Source organism: Phalacrocorax carbo, chromosome 5 (assembly GCF_963921805.1).
Source record: "Phalacrocorax carbo chromosome 5, bPhaCar2.1, whole genome shotgun sequence".
NCBI classification, from domain to species: Eukaryota; Metazoa; Chordata; class Aves; order Suliformes; family Phalacrocoracidae; genus Phalacrocorax; species Phalacrocorax carbo.
Genome location: NC_087517.1, coordinates 61697196 through 61716416, shown reverse-complemented (window position 1 = coordinate 61716416; position 19221 = coordinate 61697196). Strand labels below are relative to the sequence as shown.

At 41.6% G+C, this 19221-nt stretch overlaps 1 protein-coding gene and 1 long non-coding RNA gene across 6 annotated transcripts in view; one reads left to right on the top strand and one right to left on the bottom strand.

Moving 5' to 3' along the window:
- LOC135313513 (uncharacterized) overlaps positions 1 to 19221 on the bottom strand; it is a 252953-nt gene that overhangs the window by 81875 nt on the left and 151857 nt on the right. The window lies entirely within an intron of this gene.
- SYT9 (synaptotagmin 9) overlaps positions 4608 to 19221 on the top strand; it is a 70708-nt gene continuing 56094 nt past the window's right edge. For 2 of the 4 annotated variants that reach the window (XM_064452783.1, XM_064452781.1), the window contains exon 1: positions 4610 to 5214. In XM_064452783.1, coding sequence (XP_064308853.1) covers positions 5067 to 5214 — 148 coding nt within the window. In that variant the 5' untranslated portion in view covers positions 4610 to 5066. Of the gene's footprint in view, positions 5215 to 19221 lie in introns of all 4 variants that reach the window. The other 2 variants (XM_064452784.1, XM_064452782.1) reach the window with 2 other exon arrangements.

Here is a 19221-nt window from a genome sequence, read left to right as displayed (position 1 = left end):
CAATAATAAAAACCACAGACCACAGACTTGGGAATTCAACAATTCTCCTCAAGCTCAATTCAGTCTCAAAACTGAATTGTTCAGTGAACTTTCTTTTTTCACAGTAGTATTTGCAAAAGCTGTCAAGGAAGAAATTGTCAAATTAGAATTAAAGTCAAATCAGAAGAGAAGACATGTTTTCTTCCCTCCTTCTCTAGTTTTGAGGAAGCTTTCTTAAGATAGATGAAGATACCAGATGACAAGCTACAGTACCCAGAGTCCTCTCTATTAACAACGTGAGGAGTATGAACATCAAGAAAAAATGTTTATCTACCAAACATTCATGGTCATGAAAGTGATCCATCATCTGAAATAGCTTGTATTCATGTTGCTCTGTTTACAGTCTTCTGGGCAGTACCCTCTACTTTGAGCTTGCATCTGTTCCTCTTCCCTAGGCAGTAAAGCTTTGTCCAATGGCAACATGGGAAAAAAACCAACCAAAAAAAAAACCCCACTGATGAGCTACAGTAGACTTAAAGTAGCTGTCTTGCTTTTTCTCATAACCTTCATTCAAACAACTCATTCATTATCTACACCCCTTCAACTCACTTCATAAAGGGTAGCTGAGCCCCAGTTGTATCAGGACATTGGCTGTCAGATGTGTTTTCCTAATCCTCTAATGCAGCACAGCTTCTAGTGACACTTAATAATAGCTAAGAGATTTTGACATACTTTTTTTCTGCTCAATACAGGATAGACATTTTGCTCTTCCTTCAGGACCTGCTGTGAGAAATCAACCTATCTACCATCATTCAGAAAACTCCGTAATGACATTTTAATAATTCTGATGTACAAACAGCTTACAGGCCTCCTGCAGAGGCAAAACAAAAACGTTGTACTATCCAGTGTTTAACACTGGTTTTATGTGTTATGCATTATGTTTTAAAAATCTGAACAGATTTTTATATACCACCATCCCTTCTCATGTTCCTTCATCACAGCATTTAATACTGATCTCAAAACCTTTAAACGTCTCCATATTATTAGCTGCACCCACGAAGAGCTATCAAAGTTTTATAAAACATTCTCAAAACGATAATATCACCTTTCCTTCAGTTAACACTAACCTGTGTCCATATGACCTCTAGCAGTCAATGATGAGTAAAAGGCCCAAATGGGGGCATATCTATTTTCTAACTACCCTCCCCTTAAAAGCATTCCTGAAACCTTCCGTGAGAAGTAACTAATGCATTGCAAGGCTGAAGCTGCCCAGAAAAGCACCACCTCACAAAAACTCAGTAGTAGTTACCCATGTTCCTATTTCTTATACGTTCACCTAAGCATCTTCTAGTTTTCTGGAGCATAAAAAGATATATCCATTAAGAACAGAAGGTAAAGAGGCATATATGAGGGAGAGTGAGGCAGAACATCTGGCACAGCCGGTAACAGAAAGATTTGATAGATGTATCAATCCTTGATCCTACAGTGGCATTTCCCTTTTCCAGCCTGGACTTCAGCTGACTGCTTTTAGCACAATAGCACCCCATAACCACGGCACTGTCCTCCTTGATCTCTACCTTTCCTTCTTACTCTTTAATTGCAGAGTTCACTCACTTTGACTTTTGAAAAAAACCCAACAAATCCTTATTTGCCATGTTGCATTTAGTAAGTTTACTGCTCTAGATCTTTCCTTGACTTCCTGAAATACACATGGCATTTCTTCCCTTTTGTTAAAAAGAAGTATCAACATGATGAGCTATATCCACCTATTTGAGGCCAAATGTCATTCAAAAAATTATAAATACTTAATACAAGTACTTGATAAGTTCTGGTTGCAGCATAGCCATAACAAAAATTCTGATGCAAGTTGCCTTACTTTCTTCCAGAAAGGCATTTGTTTCACGAACGCCTTAGCTTTGAAGATGATTTCATTGCCAAGCAACCCTGGCGTTACTGCCAGAACACTGGGGAAAAGCTTTATTTCAAGAAAAGAAAGAACATGTCAATTGATGATGACAAAACTGTTGTAGGTCAAACAGTTAAACTTATTCTGACTCCATGTGTAGCAGGCTTGGGGATACTTTCTTCTGAGTACACTGTACTGTGTGAGGGCAGCTCTGAGCTCAACAGAAAAAAATAGACGTACGGTCTATCTGAGAGTTGTAACTCTCAAATAAGGTTAACAGGAGTGTCCCACTGCATCATGCAATGCCCTTCTAGGACCAAGGTTAATTCACTAGGGATCTCCGACATAACACCACCCCCTGAATGGGCAAAATCTGCAGTCAAAACAAGGGTAAACTCATCACAACTAGGGGTGCCTGCAAGAACAGAAACATGCTATTGATGACAACAAAATGGTAGATGTAATCCAGTTTTCACAAGCAACCACAGGAAGGAAAAGTTCTATTTGCTTTTAGACACACAGCAGATTACATTTACTCCTGATATATCCAGAAAGAGACATGGGCATTTGCTTACGCAAGTGCACTTAGTACTTGCTGATAGCTTTTGAGAATAGATGCCTTTGTTTACTAGCAGTGATGTCCAAACAATTTCACGGTCTTTCCTCCACCAGACTGAAAAATCTCCAACCCTCGCCATCTGCATTACAAACATCTCAGCACCTTCAAATTGCTGCTATTTAAAAAAAATGAAGCAGGACATTTTAGTTATAGGAGAAAGATAAAGAAATTTCCACTTCATCACCAGGCTGCCCATTGTTCACCCTGCAGCAAGCTAGAATCCCAGGTGAGCGATGGGCTTGGGGTCCCGCAGGATAAACACCACACTCTAGCAATTGCATTAATACCACTTCACAGTTGATATATTTGACCATCCTGGACAGAGTACAAACTATACAGCAGCACGGCCATCTAGGTTCAGGGCCAAATTACAAAAATATTGCCAAGTTCAGGGCCAAATTACCAAAATATTGCCAAATAATCTGCCTAAATGAGTCACAATGCACAAAATTGTACAGCAATTCAGAATCTGGTCACACATGATCAGTGGACTACTTGGGGCATACTTCGCTGATGTCTATGTCAGTGAGCCATCAAAGGATGGCTCCTCTGCCGTTCCTCTTTATCACATAGTGCCAGCATTGGCCTGGACTTGATCTTGTGTTATAGATGAACAAGTTTCTACCCCCAGAGTGCTTACTTATGTATGAATAGTGCACTAACCCTCTTGCAGCTGTTTCTCCCAAAAATAAATTCTGGTATCTCTGGTTCTACCAAGTTCTTCACTGACGTAGGAAGAGCAGCAGCACTGTTAACGCCTGGTCCTTAGTTTGAGAAAGAGCTGTGACTGACAGTACCTCTTCAGAACTCTCTCTCCTCCCTCCCACCCTGCGTGCCTGAAGAAGCCAATCACCCTGGTGTTTCCAGCATTAAGATAAATATTTGTGCAGCATTTATTGAGGCTAGTAGGAAGTCTCCCCATGCTTAGATGTGAAAACATACACTTATGTCATAAAAATCCCTGGGCTTCAAAAATACGACCTCAACGACTGTAACAGCTATCATGCCACGTTATTATCTATTATTAATTCCTAATAAGAACAAGTCAGCGTGAGTTACCTGTTTACTGATGGAATTATACCTGGTTTATACAATCACGTTTTACAGACATAATTTTTCTATTAAAAGTGAGAAAAAAAAAGTCATGCCTCTCAGGCATAAGCAATGCTGCCACAGCACTAGGAGAGATCAAGTTATACTAGCAAACAACTGTTGTTGTTAACATCCGCTCCACTTGCAGAATACTTTTTAACCTATTTCAACAATATACTTTTTTCCTTAAAAAAATTAAAAAGCTTCTACTAGAAGATGTTGCTGTCTACACTATTTCTAGAACTGTTATCACCAGCCTTTAAACAGTAGGCTGAACATCTGCACCAGGCTGAACTTTCCAAGCTCATCATGGCCTCTGATATTTGCTTAAACTATTATAAAAGAGAGAGAGGAAAAAAAAATTAAGTTAAATGGAGCATCCAGTTCTCAGCTTTTCCCCTCATGACACCCACCAGCCTCCCTGCCTACAAATCCAGAAAGCGAAGCAGCACCTTACAGATCTTCTGCTTGCCAGGATAAACATGCTTACGGCTTCTCAGCCTCCCCCTCCTCCAGCGAAGGCTCTCCTGCCTTCCCCTCAAGCTATGGCCGGTTCTCAGGTGCCTGAGATTTCCCATCTCTTTCTAACCCACCGCCCGGGCCAAAATATGAACCCGCTGAAGAACGCCGTTCCGTCCAGAATAAATGTGTAACGTTCGCCCCTCCGCCAGGCTCCCAGCAGTGAGGGCACGCAGTATTTATAGGGAGTAATTTCAAGACAATGAGCTGAGTGAATGGAGCGGTTTCTGAATAGGAGTAGGCAGCGCGACACAAAAAGCTTACGGCTTTTAACAAACTGTTTGTTAACATCAAACGCGGGCCGCCAAAGAGGAGGTCTGGGCCTGGCTGGCGACGGGGAGGAGGAGGACGAGGAGCTGCCCATCAGGACCTGCGCCCAGGACCGTCCTCCGCCGGACCCCGCGCCGCTTCCCAAGTTTTCCTCCGCGCCTGTTCTCAGACACGGCCGAGGGGCTCGTCTCGGGGGGTGCCGCGGCCGCGGGCCGGGCTCCGGGGGCGGCCCTGCCCCGGGGGCGGAGAGGGGCCAGCCCGCTCGGGCGGAGGCAGGGCCGGGCCCCCGCCCGCTCCGGCGGCCGGGGGAGCTGCGCCAGCGCGGCTGGGCGGTGGTGGCGCCGGCCCTCCCCGCCCTCGCGTTCAACTGGTGGGACCCCCCCCCCTCTCCGCCCTCGGCGGCGGCGCGGCGCGCGGGAGGCGGCGGGACGAAGCCTCTAGCGCGGGGGGGGGGCGGCGGCGGCGGCGGCGGCGGCGGGGCCCGGCCCGGCCCGGCCCGGCGGGGGGCCCGCTCGGCTTGGCTGGGCTCGGCCCGGCCCGGCGCGGCTCGGCGGGGCGGGCGCCGCTGGCGGAGGATGCGGGCGGCGGCCCGGCGGCGCGGGCGGCTGCAGGCGGGCGGCGGGCAGCGGCGCGGCGCCTGACCGCAGGGCTCCGCTCCGCTCCCGAGGATGCTGGGGGGCGATGCCCGGCGACAGGGAGGACGAGATCTGCCAGAAAGCGCTGCAGCTGCTGGCCGAGCTGTGCTCCGTCGGGGCGGTGGAGAACGAGAACTGCCGGGATTTCATCTACTACCTGCGGGACAGAGCCCGGCCCCGCCTCACCGACTCAGGTACGGCCGCGACCGTTGGGGCGCGGGCACCGGCGGCCTCCTCCGGCCCTCGGCTACGGGGGGAGGGTGAACATCCCCGCGCACCCCTCGGAGGCCGGGTGCTGCGGGGAGAGGCCTGCCGGCACGGCGGGGACTGCCCCGGGATGCGAGCGGCCGGGGCGGGGAGAAGCGGGCGTTGGGGGGGTGGCTCCCGGGAGCCCGGGGCTGAGGGGATTTGCCCCGGTCCCGCCGGGGGAGGACGCTCGTCCTGCCGCTGCCCGCCGCAGCGCCCGGTGGTCTCGGGCGGTGCTGCCGCGTCCCCGTTACCGGCGCCCAGCTGCTGGCGGGGATGCAGCTCTCCCCGCCGGCGGCGGGTGCTGCCGCCCGAGTGCCGGCGGTGCGGGGAGGGTGGCGGGCAACTTTCTCCCTCCCTCGCTCCGCGGGCCGGCCGGTGTGTGCCCCCCCCGCCGCCGCCGGCGCTGCGCCGGGCCCCGCAGCGCGCCGGAGCGTCCGGGCCGGCGCTGCCCCCTCCCGGGGCCGCTGCCGTGTCGCGGGGTGAGGGGGGCTCCTGTGCCCCCGGCCCTCCCCATCGCCCCGCGCGGGCTGGCAAAAGACGCTCGTAGCCCCGCTTAAGTGCAGCACAGTTCAACCGAACTTTCCAGTTCTGCCTTGCACAAGCCGAAAAGACTCTTCCCTGCGTTTCTGTAGCAGGTGTGGGGGTTGTAGGTCTGACAAGATGTACGCTGAGTTGTTCTGTGCGTTCGTCTGGATTGTGGTTGCCTTTTCATACCTTGGCATAACGCTCCGACTTAAGAACTTTAACTTGAGGAAGCTTTTTAATAAGGAAGCCGAGCTCCAGCTGCACAAAAATGTTGAGATATTGATGATGTTCTGTACATCTCTGGCCATAAGGGAAAGGCAAATGGCACTTTGAAGTAGGAATTTATTATATTTATTTTTACACCATCAAGTTGAGTTTGCTCAGCATAAGGAGAAATCTAGAGAGTTAAAAGGGAAGTTGATAAACATTTGCAGTACTGGAAAGCCTCGCAGTTAGATCAGCTGATCATCACAGCACAGTATTAATTTCTTTAACATTCTCTGAAATAAATTAGTTCATTTAACATAGGGCAGTGTGTTGACACTCTATTCTTAAACATTTTTCTGTAATTTGGTGAGTCTGAAGTAACACTGAGAGTACAACTTACTGGCAAATGCTTGGATATGCTGAAAGGCCTGGAGGAAGTCAGTAAAACTAAGAAAAAAAAAAAACTTGGGGTGGGGGGAGATCTGCTGTCATAATGAATGAATAAGGAATTTTCCGACATTCAGTTTGCTTGTATCCAAAGCTATTTGCAGCCATTCTGGCTTTTCACTCACTTAAAAATATTCAGATTGAAGTGATTCATGCAGTGTTTGATAAGGATGCTTTTAAATTAGGCAAATTCAATTGTTTTGTTCATATAGGCAGATTTAATTGCTTTGTTCATATAAGCAGTAATTTTTGTGACAGACACCTGTTATTTTCTGTAATTTTCATCTACCAAGGGATCAATCACATATTTGTATATCAGGTGATGATTCCAAAAATGTCTACTTAGTGCTCACTTTGAATACTAAATTACTTGAAATGCGTATGGAGACTTCAACCTCAGCTACTTGGATAACAGCTTTTCAGATTTCTTTCAGAAGCTACCTGATTTTTTTCCATCAGCCTCAGGCAAAAAGAGTACCTGGTATCTGTTTGGGGGCATTTTTAAAACATGGCATGCTCAGTAAAAACGTATCACCTCTGCCTGATGCTTAAAAAAAAATAAATCTGTATTTATTTCTACCTGTTCTGCTTAAGCCATTGTTATACAACAGCCTTCCGGTACTGTTGCAAACCTGCTCAATTACACAGAGCAGCGGTCCCTAACCTTCGCCAGCCAATGTGCAACAACAGCAAGCAATTGTGCTGCAGGCAGCGTCTTCCTATTGGCCTCAATTTTATTGTTTTTATTTTTTGCAGCTGCAGCCGGTCTCAGATGATCTAGCAGGCAACGTGTTATCCATAAGCCCTGTCTCGGAAACCACTTCTGTAGGGTAGCAATGGTGGGAATTTATTAATTTACCTTGTCTTATATTTCTTTGATTAAAGTATAGTTATTGTCCCAGTAAACTGGCTGCCCAAGAAGTTTGATTAGCTGGTCCTAAGAAGACAGCGTACATGATTTCCAAAAAGAAGTAATACAATTCACAATCAAAGTGTAGTACGTTGACCAAATCCAGCTTGATTTACATAGTGACTTTCATTGACTTAACAATGATGTCATTAAAAAGCCCTGACAGCAGATTCATTCCCTATCCAGCCACTAGTGGCCTAAACATAGGGGTTTGAAGCAAACCTCTGCTGAAAGACAGCATCTTCTTGGAGGAACTAGGCAAAAGATGAAGCTATACTTGTTATAACCTATTTTTTTCTGTATGAAGGTGACGCGTGTTAGCTGAACTGAACTCCTTCCTCTTAGGCCAGACAAAAGAGCTGTCTAAACATGTGCAAAACTTTGTTGGAGTTGAGAAGAGCGTAGAAAACACATGATTAGTTTTTGTGCAGGAATGAAAGCGTTTCTCCATGCTTATAGAAGTTTTTCTCCAATAAAGTGGCTACTCACCTAAACCCAACCACATGGTAGATACGGGTGATTTTACAGCACATTTGGTTTGAGCCTTTCATGTTGGCTCTGTTATGTGAATGGTAGTGGGGCTGTACAGGTGCAGTAGCTATTGGAAAAGTATTGGAAGCAAGCTGAGGGGTTGCCAAGCCTGGTATCGGGGTCTGTCTATGAGCCCAACCTCACAGCACCCCTCAGTCCCAGCGCTGAGCAGCCAGATCACTGGAGATCCACTCGTTTCTTGCCTGACATCTGATGCACTTCGCTGTGTGGCTCCCTGCTGTCAGAGTGTTTGGTGTGTGACTCAGACCGGGCGGGAGGGAGACATGAGGGGACTGGATGCTTATGGTATGCACAGCATCTTTATTTTTCACGTGATTTGCTCTGTTATGGGAAGTAACACATGGAGCTTAGAGCATAAGTTTAAGGTCTAATGAGTTCCTGGTTTAACATGCTGGTCCGGTGGATTTAAGGGGTGACATGGGTGAGTCAGATTTTAAAGGTTTTCAGAAAACTAAAAATGCAAATTAGTCTTTTAGTGAAAAATCTTCAGTTACTTCAGTAAGAGTAATATGTCAGAGCACCCTTGAAAATCCCAATAGGCACCCTTAAACATTTTGATACTTCATAAGCTGGATCTTTTTGTGTTCCATTCCTCCAATGCCTATTTATAAAATGTGGATAACATTTCTATAATCATAGAAGGGTTTTATGAGGGTAAATTGCTAAGTTTGAGCACACCAAATATGTGATACATTGGTAAGGGAGAGTGATTTGGACCTCTTGAAGATACTAAAGTGAAAACAATGTTAGTCGTATGGGCATTTGAAAACAATCACTCCAGATCAAGTAATATCACCCCATGACACCAGATATTGTAGATGAGGATTGAAAGTTGCTTGACTAGAAGAATTATACCAATGTGTAAAAACCAAACAAATAAAAAACACAAACAAAAAATTCCATGAAGGCAGAAAATCTTAATGGAAGGACTGACTGTTATAAGAGGATATAAGACAAAAAAAAGGTGCATTTCCTTGTGGACCGTTTCTTTCATAGATTTACCTTGCAACTGCTTAACTTAAAAAGTTGGCATGGTATGAGTCAAGCCTGCCGGAAAGGCTGTATATGTTTTTGTACATATGACTTTGGACTTTTTAAAAGATGGACACTTTGGGGGAGGTCGGGGGGGGGGGGGGGGGGGTCGGAATCAAGAGGAAGAGTTACATGGTTTTGATTTAGGATAATTTTGAGTTTGGCATAGAAGAGAGGAATAAAGTCTTTTGGTGGCTGGAGCTAGTGCCATGTTCTCAGTCTACCTGGTATGTGACTGTGAATTACACTTCCACTGTAGCTGGTTTGACTGCTTTAGAGTTGCATTTCAGATATTTCAGGAATCAACCTTAAAGCTTTTGCCACTAGTTGTTGTAGTTCTTGGGTGTAGGTAATTTTTTGGTCTTCAGGAGATTTTTTTTTGTTTTTTGTTCTGTAGTGAGTCTTTGTTTTTAAAAAACATGGCTTCCCAAAGATGGCAGTGGTAGGCTGCCATTGCTCTTTGTAGACCTGATAGATTTCTGCCCTGCCTCTTGTAGTGTTTTGCCAGCTTTGCAGTGACTTGTGCTGCCTGCATACCTTCCACTGACTGATAGATACAGCAACAAAGTGCTTAATGCATAGTTAATTCTACTGATATTCAGCAAATGCCAGCAAACATATAACTTATATGAAAGAAAAGTATAAAAGGCACACTGAAACTGCCTTACACAAGATTTTGTGTTCGTAGCACATACTACAGATAGAATTTTTCTCCCTTCAGTTAAAAACCTTTGCAACTAGGAATAAAAAATTTACAAAGGTCAGAGGAAGCTGTTATGAACCTGAGAACTGGATAAAAAAGGTGCTCACAAAGATAAGGGATATGAAAAAAGTCTGGGCCATTAATCATAAAGAATTTTCATTAATGTCAGAGTGGAAAAAATAATAGAAACAAAAAGTAGTGTTTCCTGTCCTTTTCTGTTGTGTTGGATTGCACATCTTGAGGATAAGCCAGTAAGGTCTTACAATAGTCTTAATTATGTGCTTTAAAATTGACTAATAGGTGCTAAACCAGAATACGTGCCTCATATTGTGGGTGTAGTGATGGCCATTAGGCATTAAGTATGCCACAGGTAATAAGTATGAGATCACTATGGGACAGAAAGTCAGGTTTTAGTGTTTGATGGAGGGAAAGCTAGTTGACAATTGAGAAACTAAAAAACGTGGTCATGGAAATGTGAGGAATATTGAAGGAAAGGTGTATGAGAGGGTGCCGTTATGGCCTTGCAGTAGAATTTAAGAACCTTATTAATGAGTACTTTATTTTTTCTTGTGTACTTTCAACTTCAGGAAGGAGAAAAGCACAAAGAAACAAAAAGGCTGAACTGGCATAAACGTGGCCTCCCAGCCCACCAGTGGAGTGTGGGAGTCAAGGTTTTCTGTGGAGAGTATCATTCCAGTAGACTGGCTATTCCCAAGGAAGCTAATACTTGCAATTGAATAGTACCCTAGCAAGCTTCCCTTCAGTTCAGAATGGAGTTTAAAAACAAAACCTGTCTTCAGAAAAAAGCTTAACCTCTTAAGAGGGCATTTTAAAATTTCTGTAACTCAGATGACTTACTGATTTATCCCCCCCCACCAACTTCCAAGAACATAACACGCTGCAGTTTCATCAAGATGCAAAATACATATAGATTTATCTAGATAATGCAGAAGGCATTTACTGAGTTTAAAGACATGAAGGAGGTTTGAGTGGGTGCAATAACTTCCAGTATGTTTTTTATTTTTATTTTGCTCATTATGAGCCGTTGCTTTCCATATTTTTAATTTTATTTTCCTCCTGCAAAACAAATGTAAAATGCTGCCATTCAAAACTGATAGTATTCTATATGTTGTGTTACTGGAAAACTCTTTGCAAGATAGAGGACGTGTGTGAATTGTATCCACTGATGTGATGTCAAATGGATGAAGAAACATGAGGTCTAAGTTCCTTTGGGCTTTGAGAACCAAAGTACTGTTTAAAGAGTTTTAAAAAAATACAGTGATGTTATGTATTTTAAACTAAAAATATGCACTCTTTTTCTCTTTTAAAAAGTCAGGAACATGTTTGCAGAAGGCAAAAATAATTATTTCCTGTTGTCTGTATTCTAAGATTCTAAGCTAGTTTAACTCCTTGTAAACAAATAGGCTCTCAGAGATTTTTCTGTCATAGTTAGAGTTTAGTATTGGTTTTTCCTGTGAAATCTGTTTTAAACAGGTAACTCTAGATTTTGAAACAAAATGTAGAAAAGAGTAAATTATGTTGAAAGAAGAGGTACTACCTGTGTGCTTAATAATGGCTTGAAGCTGTAATTAAATTAGTTTTTCAAAAAAGGTAAAGATTTTACTCTAATTTAACTGCATATAACTTTTTCCTATAATAGATTTTTGTTCTTTTTACAAGTAACTTAAATATGTATCGATGTTTAAGTTATAATTTACACTTCGGAACCAGAGAAAAGGAAGACCACAAAGATCATTCTTACAATAAAACCGATCTTGAGCTCTGATCAGTTTGGACCATAGTCATATTAAACACTGTTCAAATGTGAAAGGACAGCTCCTTGCACGACTGAAATCACTCTACATTTTACAGTGGTGCAAGGCAACTTCAGTGTAGTAGTACTTTCCTCTAACTTGAGAAGACATATATGAGTAGGTTTTCATGTGATCCCTTTGACGAAGATCACATGCCACTGCTGTCCTGTGGCTGCTCTTGGACATTATGGGGAGGAGAGCAAGTTTAACTGCATGAGAAAAAGACAATAGGAAAGTAGCTTCTATCCCTTTTGGCCTCTGCACTCATATTCAGCGTGGGTGTGGAAAGCAAGAGCTTTCTGGGGCTTCCATTTCCATTTTGTTTTTACTGCTCACTTAATGGGAATTATACCAAATGCCTGTTGTTTACAGTATGCACTTATGTATTGAAACTATAGCATAACATTGTGTTACGCTTGTGTTAAATAGACTGATGCCAACTACACCCTTTTGCATTTAACCAAAAACAGTGTGCTTACTCGTACACTATATTCATTGTGTATATAGATAAATAATATTTATTTACTGAAGTCAATGGAAGCAGATTTGTGAAGTAATTGTGAAAGTTAAAATAATGTACCAATTGAATCAGAAGTTAATTATCTCTACAGTCATCCCACAATTTATGTGAGTCTTCTAAATGTGCGGTAAATGTTAAAGAAAATGATTATTTTGAGTTGTGAGTAACAAAAATGGATATAATTGAAAATAACTTAGAGTAATGACAGAATCATCAACCTTTTAAAAATTAGGATGGCTAAATAGCATACGGTCTGTCTTACACCTGAATTCTCATCTTAAATGCCAGTTTTGCTGATGAAAAACAGTAGGCTAAATTTAGCCGTTGTACATATGACTGTACTTGCCACTAAAACTTTATCACTGCATTTGTCACAACTCTTATTTCAATGGGATTTGCACATTCCTCCTAGATAGGGGGGAGAGGGGAAAGAATTTGCTAATTATAGTTTCCTAAGAAATATCCATAAGCTTTCCGCAGGCAACAATTTACATTTGGAGACACAAAGCTCTGGTCACTTAAGTAGAGGTATTACTGGAGTGGATTTAAGGGTCATTAATTCCTCAAAAAACATTAGCCTGTGCTACAGTAACGCTGTTTTCCAGTACTGGTAAAATTTGATATTGTTACGTTTTCACACAGTCCATACATTTAGTGACCCAAGTACAAATGATCAGCTACATATCCCCCCAGCTGACTTGCTGGAAATTTCCTTTCCAAACTATAGTTTCTGAGGATTTAATTACACTGACAATTCAGAGATGTAGAAAGGATTGATGTCATAACAGCAGATCTGGTTAAATTCAGTCTTGAGGGTGTGCAGCACTATAGCATCTTTGGTGTGTAATAAGTAAAGGTTGAACATAAACTGTAATTTATGTATGTATGTTTAAAACCACATTTCTAGATTCTAGTTCTTCCCCCACTGAAAATAATTGTCATCATTGGTTTAGTGCAAAGCTGTTCTTAAGGACATTGTATTGTGCATTTTTTGCTATATTTTGTCATTAATTTAAGCTCTTTTGTGGCTTTATTTAGACCAAAGAGATAAAGAGAGATTATTTTCATCTAAAGCTTTATGTCCCTTTCATATTGCTAACAAAATTTTAGTTCAAGGGATAAGAATTTAGAATAATTAATTAGAGATGGAAGGATTTTCCTTAAAAATGCTGTCAGCTGCAACTTACAAAGTCTCTTAATTCCTAAAATTCATCATCTTACAAGATCTTTTTTTGCATGTTTTGTAGTACTATTAAGTAGTGAGTACTTGATCCATTTATTGCGAGAGTACAAAAAAATTCCGTCACATAAAGAAAATGTTATGTATAGCAGCTGGGGGTTTGCACGTTTGTTACATTAGCTGTTGGAACCACACTGAATCTTGCGTGTTTTAAGTTGTTCAATACGTTCAGCTGTGTATTTTTTTTTTATTTTAGATGTTCATTAGCAAAGTAAAATCAGCTTGGCTTCCTTTGGCAGACATGTACGCTACAGGATTTTGTCTTGTATTCTTCCTATGGTTAGTTGGAATTCAGAAATACAGTGGATGCAGTTGAAACTGGCATACGTATCTGTATATCTTGAGCCAATTTACAGTTGATGTGTGTCTACCAAAGATAAACGTTGGAAGAGTTCAAGAATACATAATCTGTCAGACAAAGCTTTTAGATTGTTGATGTAAATCCACCCTATGAACAAAAAAAGTCAGGCACTTTTTTGGAGTTGAAAACTTTCAAAGGGCACGTAAAACAATAAGAATTAGGGTTTGAAATAGGAGCATTCCTTCCAGCATACTTTCTCACGTTCTTTTTATCCAGGTTAGTTTTACATGCACCCAAAAAGAAAGCCTTAGACTTTCCTTGGAAATGCGTTTCCTCAGATTGTTATGTTTCCATCAGGAAGTTTGTTCAAAATTTCTTGATTCTATCTTACTGCCTGTGAAACTCCGCAAATATTTCATTTCCTCATGTGATGGCCCTTTTTTGTGTGTATACAAAACAATAAATATTTATCTTTTAAAATTCATTCTTGTAAAGCAGTCTTCATCATTCCCACCTGGGTTACTTTGTGTCTGGTTTCTGCATTCTTTTTCTAGATTGTGTATGTATATACCTGTGTTTCAGATGTTTCTTCATCTGGGTGTTCCCACTCTATTTCTTAAGCAGCATCTCATTTTATTTACTGCCCATGTTTCTAATATTTTTAATTCAGCTGTGTTTTAGTTCTCTGACCTCAACAGTATGGTTTGTTTTCTCCTCACATTTAGTGTAATTTCAGAATGTAATTTTATTTCTGTTTAATCAATCAATATATGTTTGACCCATCTACAGATTATCTCATTAGCCATCTGGCCACAGCTATATAAAGTTCTCATTAGAGTTCCCTTTTAAAACTTTCTACTTATTTTGTAATTTGCGAGAAGGTGTGGAGTTAGTGGTTTCACTGATACATATGAAGATATTGCAAAAGGTGTTTCTCACATCTATTGAATTATATAAATAATTACAACTTGTAATTAAGTAAGAATTATCCTACTATAATATATAGAAAGGAATGTACAATGCTAATTAGAAAATTATCACTAAGACCAACAGTCTTATGATCTTCTGTTTCATTTGTAGCAGATGTTTTACCTGTTTAAAAGAGAAGTTTCTTTAATTTTTCCCTCCCCTAGAGAAGTTTAATGGGTAAAATTAATGCCTAGTTTTTCTATCTTTTTTTGGGAAGCCTGCCATAAATAGGCTGATCTCAAGAATTCATTATGCTGAGGTCTCTCTGCACAGCATAGAGGAAGAGAGTTTCCTGATTCTGGCTGCAGGGAAATAACGCAGGTATTGAGTTGATTCTTGCTGAGTGCTATTCTATTCCCCATAGTAGGGCTGATGTAGGATATGTTGCAGTGGCATTACGGCAATTCTTACCTGCTGAAAAGAGCTTTTAGGTCCATTAGCAACCAAATACAGAGAAAACAGATCTAGTATTGCTTTAAAAAATATGGAAATCTTTGAGCAGAAAATTGTCTTATTGGTACTGTTTTTTTTTAAGCTTTACCAATTTGCTTGGGGTAATATAAGACATAAATCTAAACTAATAACTCCAATTTTGTTTAATTCTATGATTGTCCTTTCTTCTGCCGTAGATCATGCCATCAGGAAAGGCTCCTATTTCTGCAGATGCCACTAAGGCATCCATGGTAACAAAAGTAACAAACTTTTCCTCCTTTTTTTTTTTTTTTCTTGTAATTGACAAACATTAGTGATAATTAATGAGTTAAAACAACAGTTTTCTCCATCCAAGTCAAGGACTGTGAGATAAATCATCATGTTTAATCAAAAATAATGAATATTTGACTAGAAAATGGAGATAAGAAATTAGGCTTAGCTGGTAAACAGAAAGGTGACGGGTTGATGGTTTTTTTTTTTTATTATTTGTTTCTTCTAAATTTATAGCTGACCCACATCAAAGAGGTGAAGCCTCCTGATGCAGCAGGCAGGAGCAGGAAGCCTGTTGCTTGTGCTGCTCAGGAGATGGATGTGAGGAGCAAAACAGGCAGCCAATCCTCTGAAGAGGGAGACATCACTCATGTTCCAAAGGGACCAAAGCACCAAGCAGATTTGCTGTCACTCGGAAATTAGAGTTAACTGAATTGAAGCCTTGGATTTTGAGGACCTGCCTACAGGGACATAGTAGACAGGAAAAGTTGTGGGTATACCTTGTTATACCTCTGTTGTAAGAAGTTATATTTCTGGTTTTTATTACAGTAAAATTTGTGGGTTTTTTCTGAATTTAAAAGCCTTTTGAGCTTCTTTGGGGAGTTCACTGTAGAAAAAGGTAGAAGCGGATATGTCTGAATGCTTTGGCTGTCTTGGGGTCCCATCAGATGCTCATCACCTTTTTTTTTTTTTTTTTCTTCTGGAGGGTTCATAGTTCGGTAAGTCTGCCTGAGAAAGCATAATTTGACACTGACAGTAGGGCTGTGGCTAAGCAGGAAAGAGAAAGCTTGGCCATTGTGGCTTCACCTAGTAAGGAAAACCTGTCACCTCAGCTCTTTCCTATGCAGCAGCATCACTGTTCCTGCCAGCTTCTATTAACTGCAGGTGTAACATTTTCATATGTGCTCTTATTCTCAAGTGAACGTCTTGTTCCTGCCTACCTTATTCATTCTCTACCTGTCTCTTATTCTGTTGCTGTTATGTTATAAAGAGTGATTTGACTAGTCAAGATGATTTCTTTCATACCGCTGCTATGAGCCAGTGACAATAAACTAGCCGAAAGCATCGCCCAAAATAGCAGTGCACAGGTATAGGTTTGCCAGAGCGATTTGATAGTAATTACTGTATCTGCCCTTCTGTGGTGTAGAGTTACAAGTGAGACTCAGCACTGTGAATAAAAACTGCACTTTCTTCCTTTGATGTATTTTTCTTCCTCCTTGCCTGTTTTTCTTGGGAGCTAGAAACCAGAACAGACCTTAATAGCAACAGAACCAGCAACACCTTTTTTTCCTTCCCAAATGGTGGGGGGAAGCAATTTTTCCCCTTCAGGAACATCTAAAATTCAATCTTAGGATTCACTTCTCATCCTAAAGGCTATGTATACAGAGAGAAGAAGGAACAGAATTTTTTTCAGTGGGTTGGCTGGTTTACCTTCTTTTTTCTGTACCCCTCTTATAAGGAAGATTTCCAGTGGTAGTTGTTGCCATGGTACTAAGCAGCACGAGGTGTCTACTCCAATCTTAATACTATGTTTAAGGTCGTGTCGTGAAATATTATCTCTTCTGACAAGTCAGGCTTGTTTACACAGAATTAATACAGCACCATTTCTCTTATTCCAAAGTGGATAAAGGCTCTTCAGGTCATTCCCCGTGTGTCAAGGCAAATGTGAGCTTTAGCAGTGCTGGAAAAGCCTTAGAATTAGCTCCGTCCTTCCAATCCCTCGTTAGCTGTTCAAATGAACAACCGCTTCACGCCCTGCCGAGCAGCTGATTGGCCTTGGAGGGAAGAAGCATCTGAAGCAGTATTAATGTTTCATTCAAAATCATGAGAGCCAGGGAGGAGGGAAGGGGAATTAGGGAATTCAAAACCCCAAATCAGTACTGCTTTTTATTTCACCAGGCCCTTTTCTCTTGAGCAGCATCCCTAATTGTTTCCCACACTGGATTTCCTCTCAGGACAGTCTTGCTGACTCGTTGAGATACTTTTGCCAAGGGTAAATTGAACAGTGTATAGAGACAAGTTCAGCCCTCTCTTCCCTTCACTTCTTTCTCTCCATTCTCCTCCCCAGCTCTGTTAAGTGTTTAGTGCGATGTATGCTGTATAGGAGATCGAGGAGCAGAGAAGCTGTGCAGTCCCTCCATCCTCTGCTATTTTCCCTTCTATCGTCGCTGCTGCATCAAGACCTACTACGTTTACCACGTAAAAATCCCTTTTTATTTTCTCAGTAAGCAAAACAGATCAGAAAGCTGTAAAAATAGTGCCTTAAAATGCTATCTCAAAGATGTATGAGCAAACTAGATGTGATAAGCCAATCAGTAAAGGAGTGTAGCAGAATGCATGACAGCAAGAACAGCCAGCTGCATCTAGGAAATACACGAGCCCATGGACTCCAACAGTATAAAACATCCAAAGCTGTAAAAGAGGAGCAATTCTTACCATTCTGTAGCAGTCCCAGCAGTTTGAAACATGGTTGGCAGCCATTCCAGTGTATTTATTGCAATCATAACATCACTGGTGTTAAAAGAAACATCACCTCAAAATGGGCATTCACATAAGATCTTGGATTCATTGTAAAGAGTATAGCATGTGCTATACTGTCAATAAATCTGGAAATGTTGCAAATAAATAAAAATTGTTTTCTTAGTACAGGAGTAGAAAAAGATGTTAGAACAGCTGTATAACTAGCCCTTTTTTAACAAGGAGGGTCCCTTTTTACAATGTTTCAAGAAGTACTGTCCCCAGTACATGACAACAAGTAGGTGCTAAGTCCTTAAGTACTTCTGAGATAAATATTAATATTGTTGAGTTTAAAAACCCCAATGTTGTTTATTCTTTTAACTACTAGATAGTCTTGGGGAAAAGAGAAGGAAGACAAAAAAGCAAGCTTTTACAGAGTATTTCCTGGCTCAGCAATTAAATGAAAGGAATGATGCTGACACGCTTGGTTCAAGATAATGGGAGGACTTAGCCTCAGCTAAAGAGATCTATGAACATAAAAAAGGGGCATAGGAGATATCTGGCTGTAAATCCTGCAGATCAAATATGTTAATACAAACTTGTTTGATTCGGGGATGTTATTTAGAGACAGTAGTGTGGTTTGGTTGACTGCAATAGATTGCTAGTTGGGGACTGTGAAAACTAAGGTTCTTTTCTTACCTGTGCCAATGACTTGGGGTGTCATCTTGGAGAAATAGTGCTGCTTTTCCCCTGCCTTTCAGTTGCCTTTTCAGTACTGATATGCAGTTAAAATTCCAGCTAATCCCCTGTCTGTAATCAGCTGAGAAAGCAGGGCATGTCTCAAGTGTGATATCAGTAAAGCACTGAACAGAAGACTGCCTAAAAAGCAGCCACAAGAAAATATTAGGCCCAGGGACTTAGAAAGTAGTCTTCCTACTTAGTACCTGAATAGAATACGGCACACTCTATTTTCATAGTGAACAGGCAGCAAGAGCCTGTGCTTTGTCGGGGCTTCTCAGCACTTTACTCTTATAAATAATAAACAGAATGTCTTTTCTTCCTGTGTAGGTTAGCAAATAGAAATGTGCCTCTGTTACCAGCAAGGAAGCCATAATTGAGAGGCAGATATTTGATGGAGTATGCATTCAAATGGGAATAAATAAAAGCATAAGGAGGATTTCAAAACCTCTGTTCCTGTGCTGGGCTTAATCTGAATGTTTAGCTATGAAATTTATTCGTGATATCTGTTTGCAAGCTTGGATTTCTGTTTTCAGACCTAAATACCACCCCACACGCTAGGCTGCATCTGACTGTGCAGCGGTACTAACAGGGTAACTTCTAGTTATCTTTTGAATATCCCAGCATTTTGCCATTTACTGCCCCTTTTTTGGCATGAGAGCCTCAAACATCTACTCTGATGGCCTTTGCTGGATTGCAAATGCATGTCTCAGCATGATACCATTTAACACTGAAACTGAAAGGACTACTATAAAGGTAATCCTGTTCACATTACTGTAGCAGAAATGCACAATACAAAGTATGTTTCTTGGACGGAGAAGCCTTTTTAATGTGC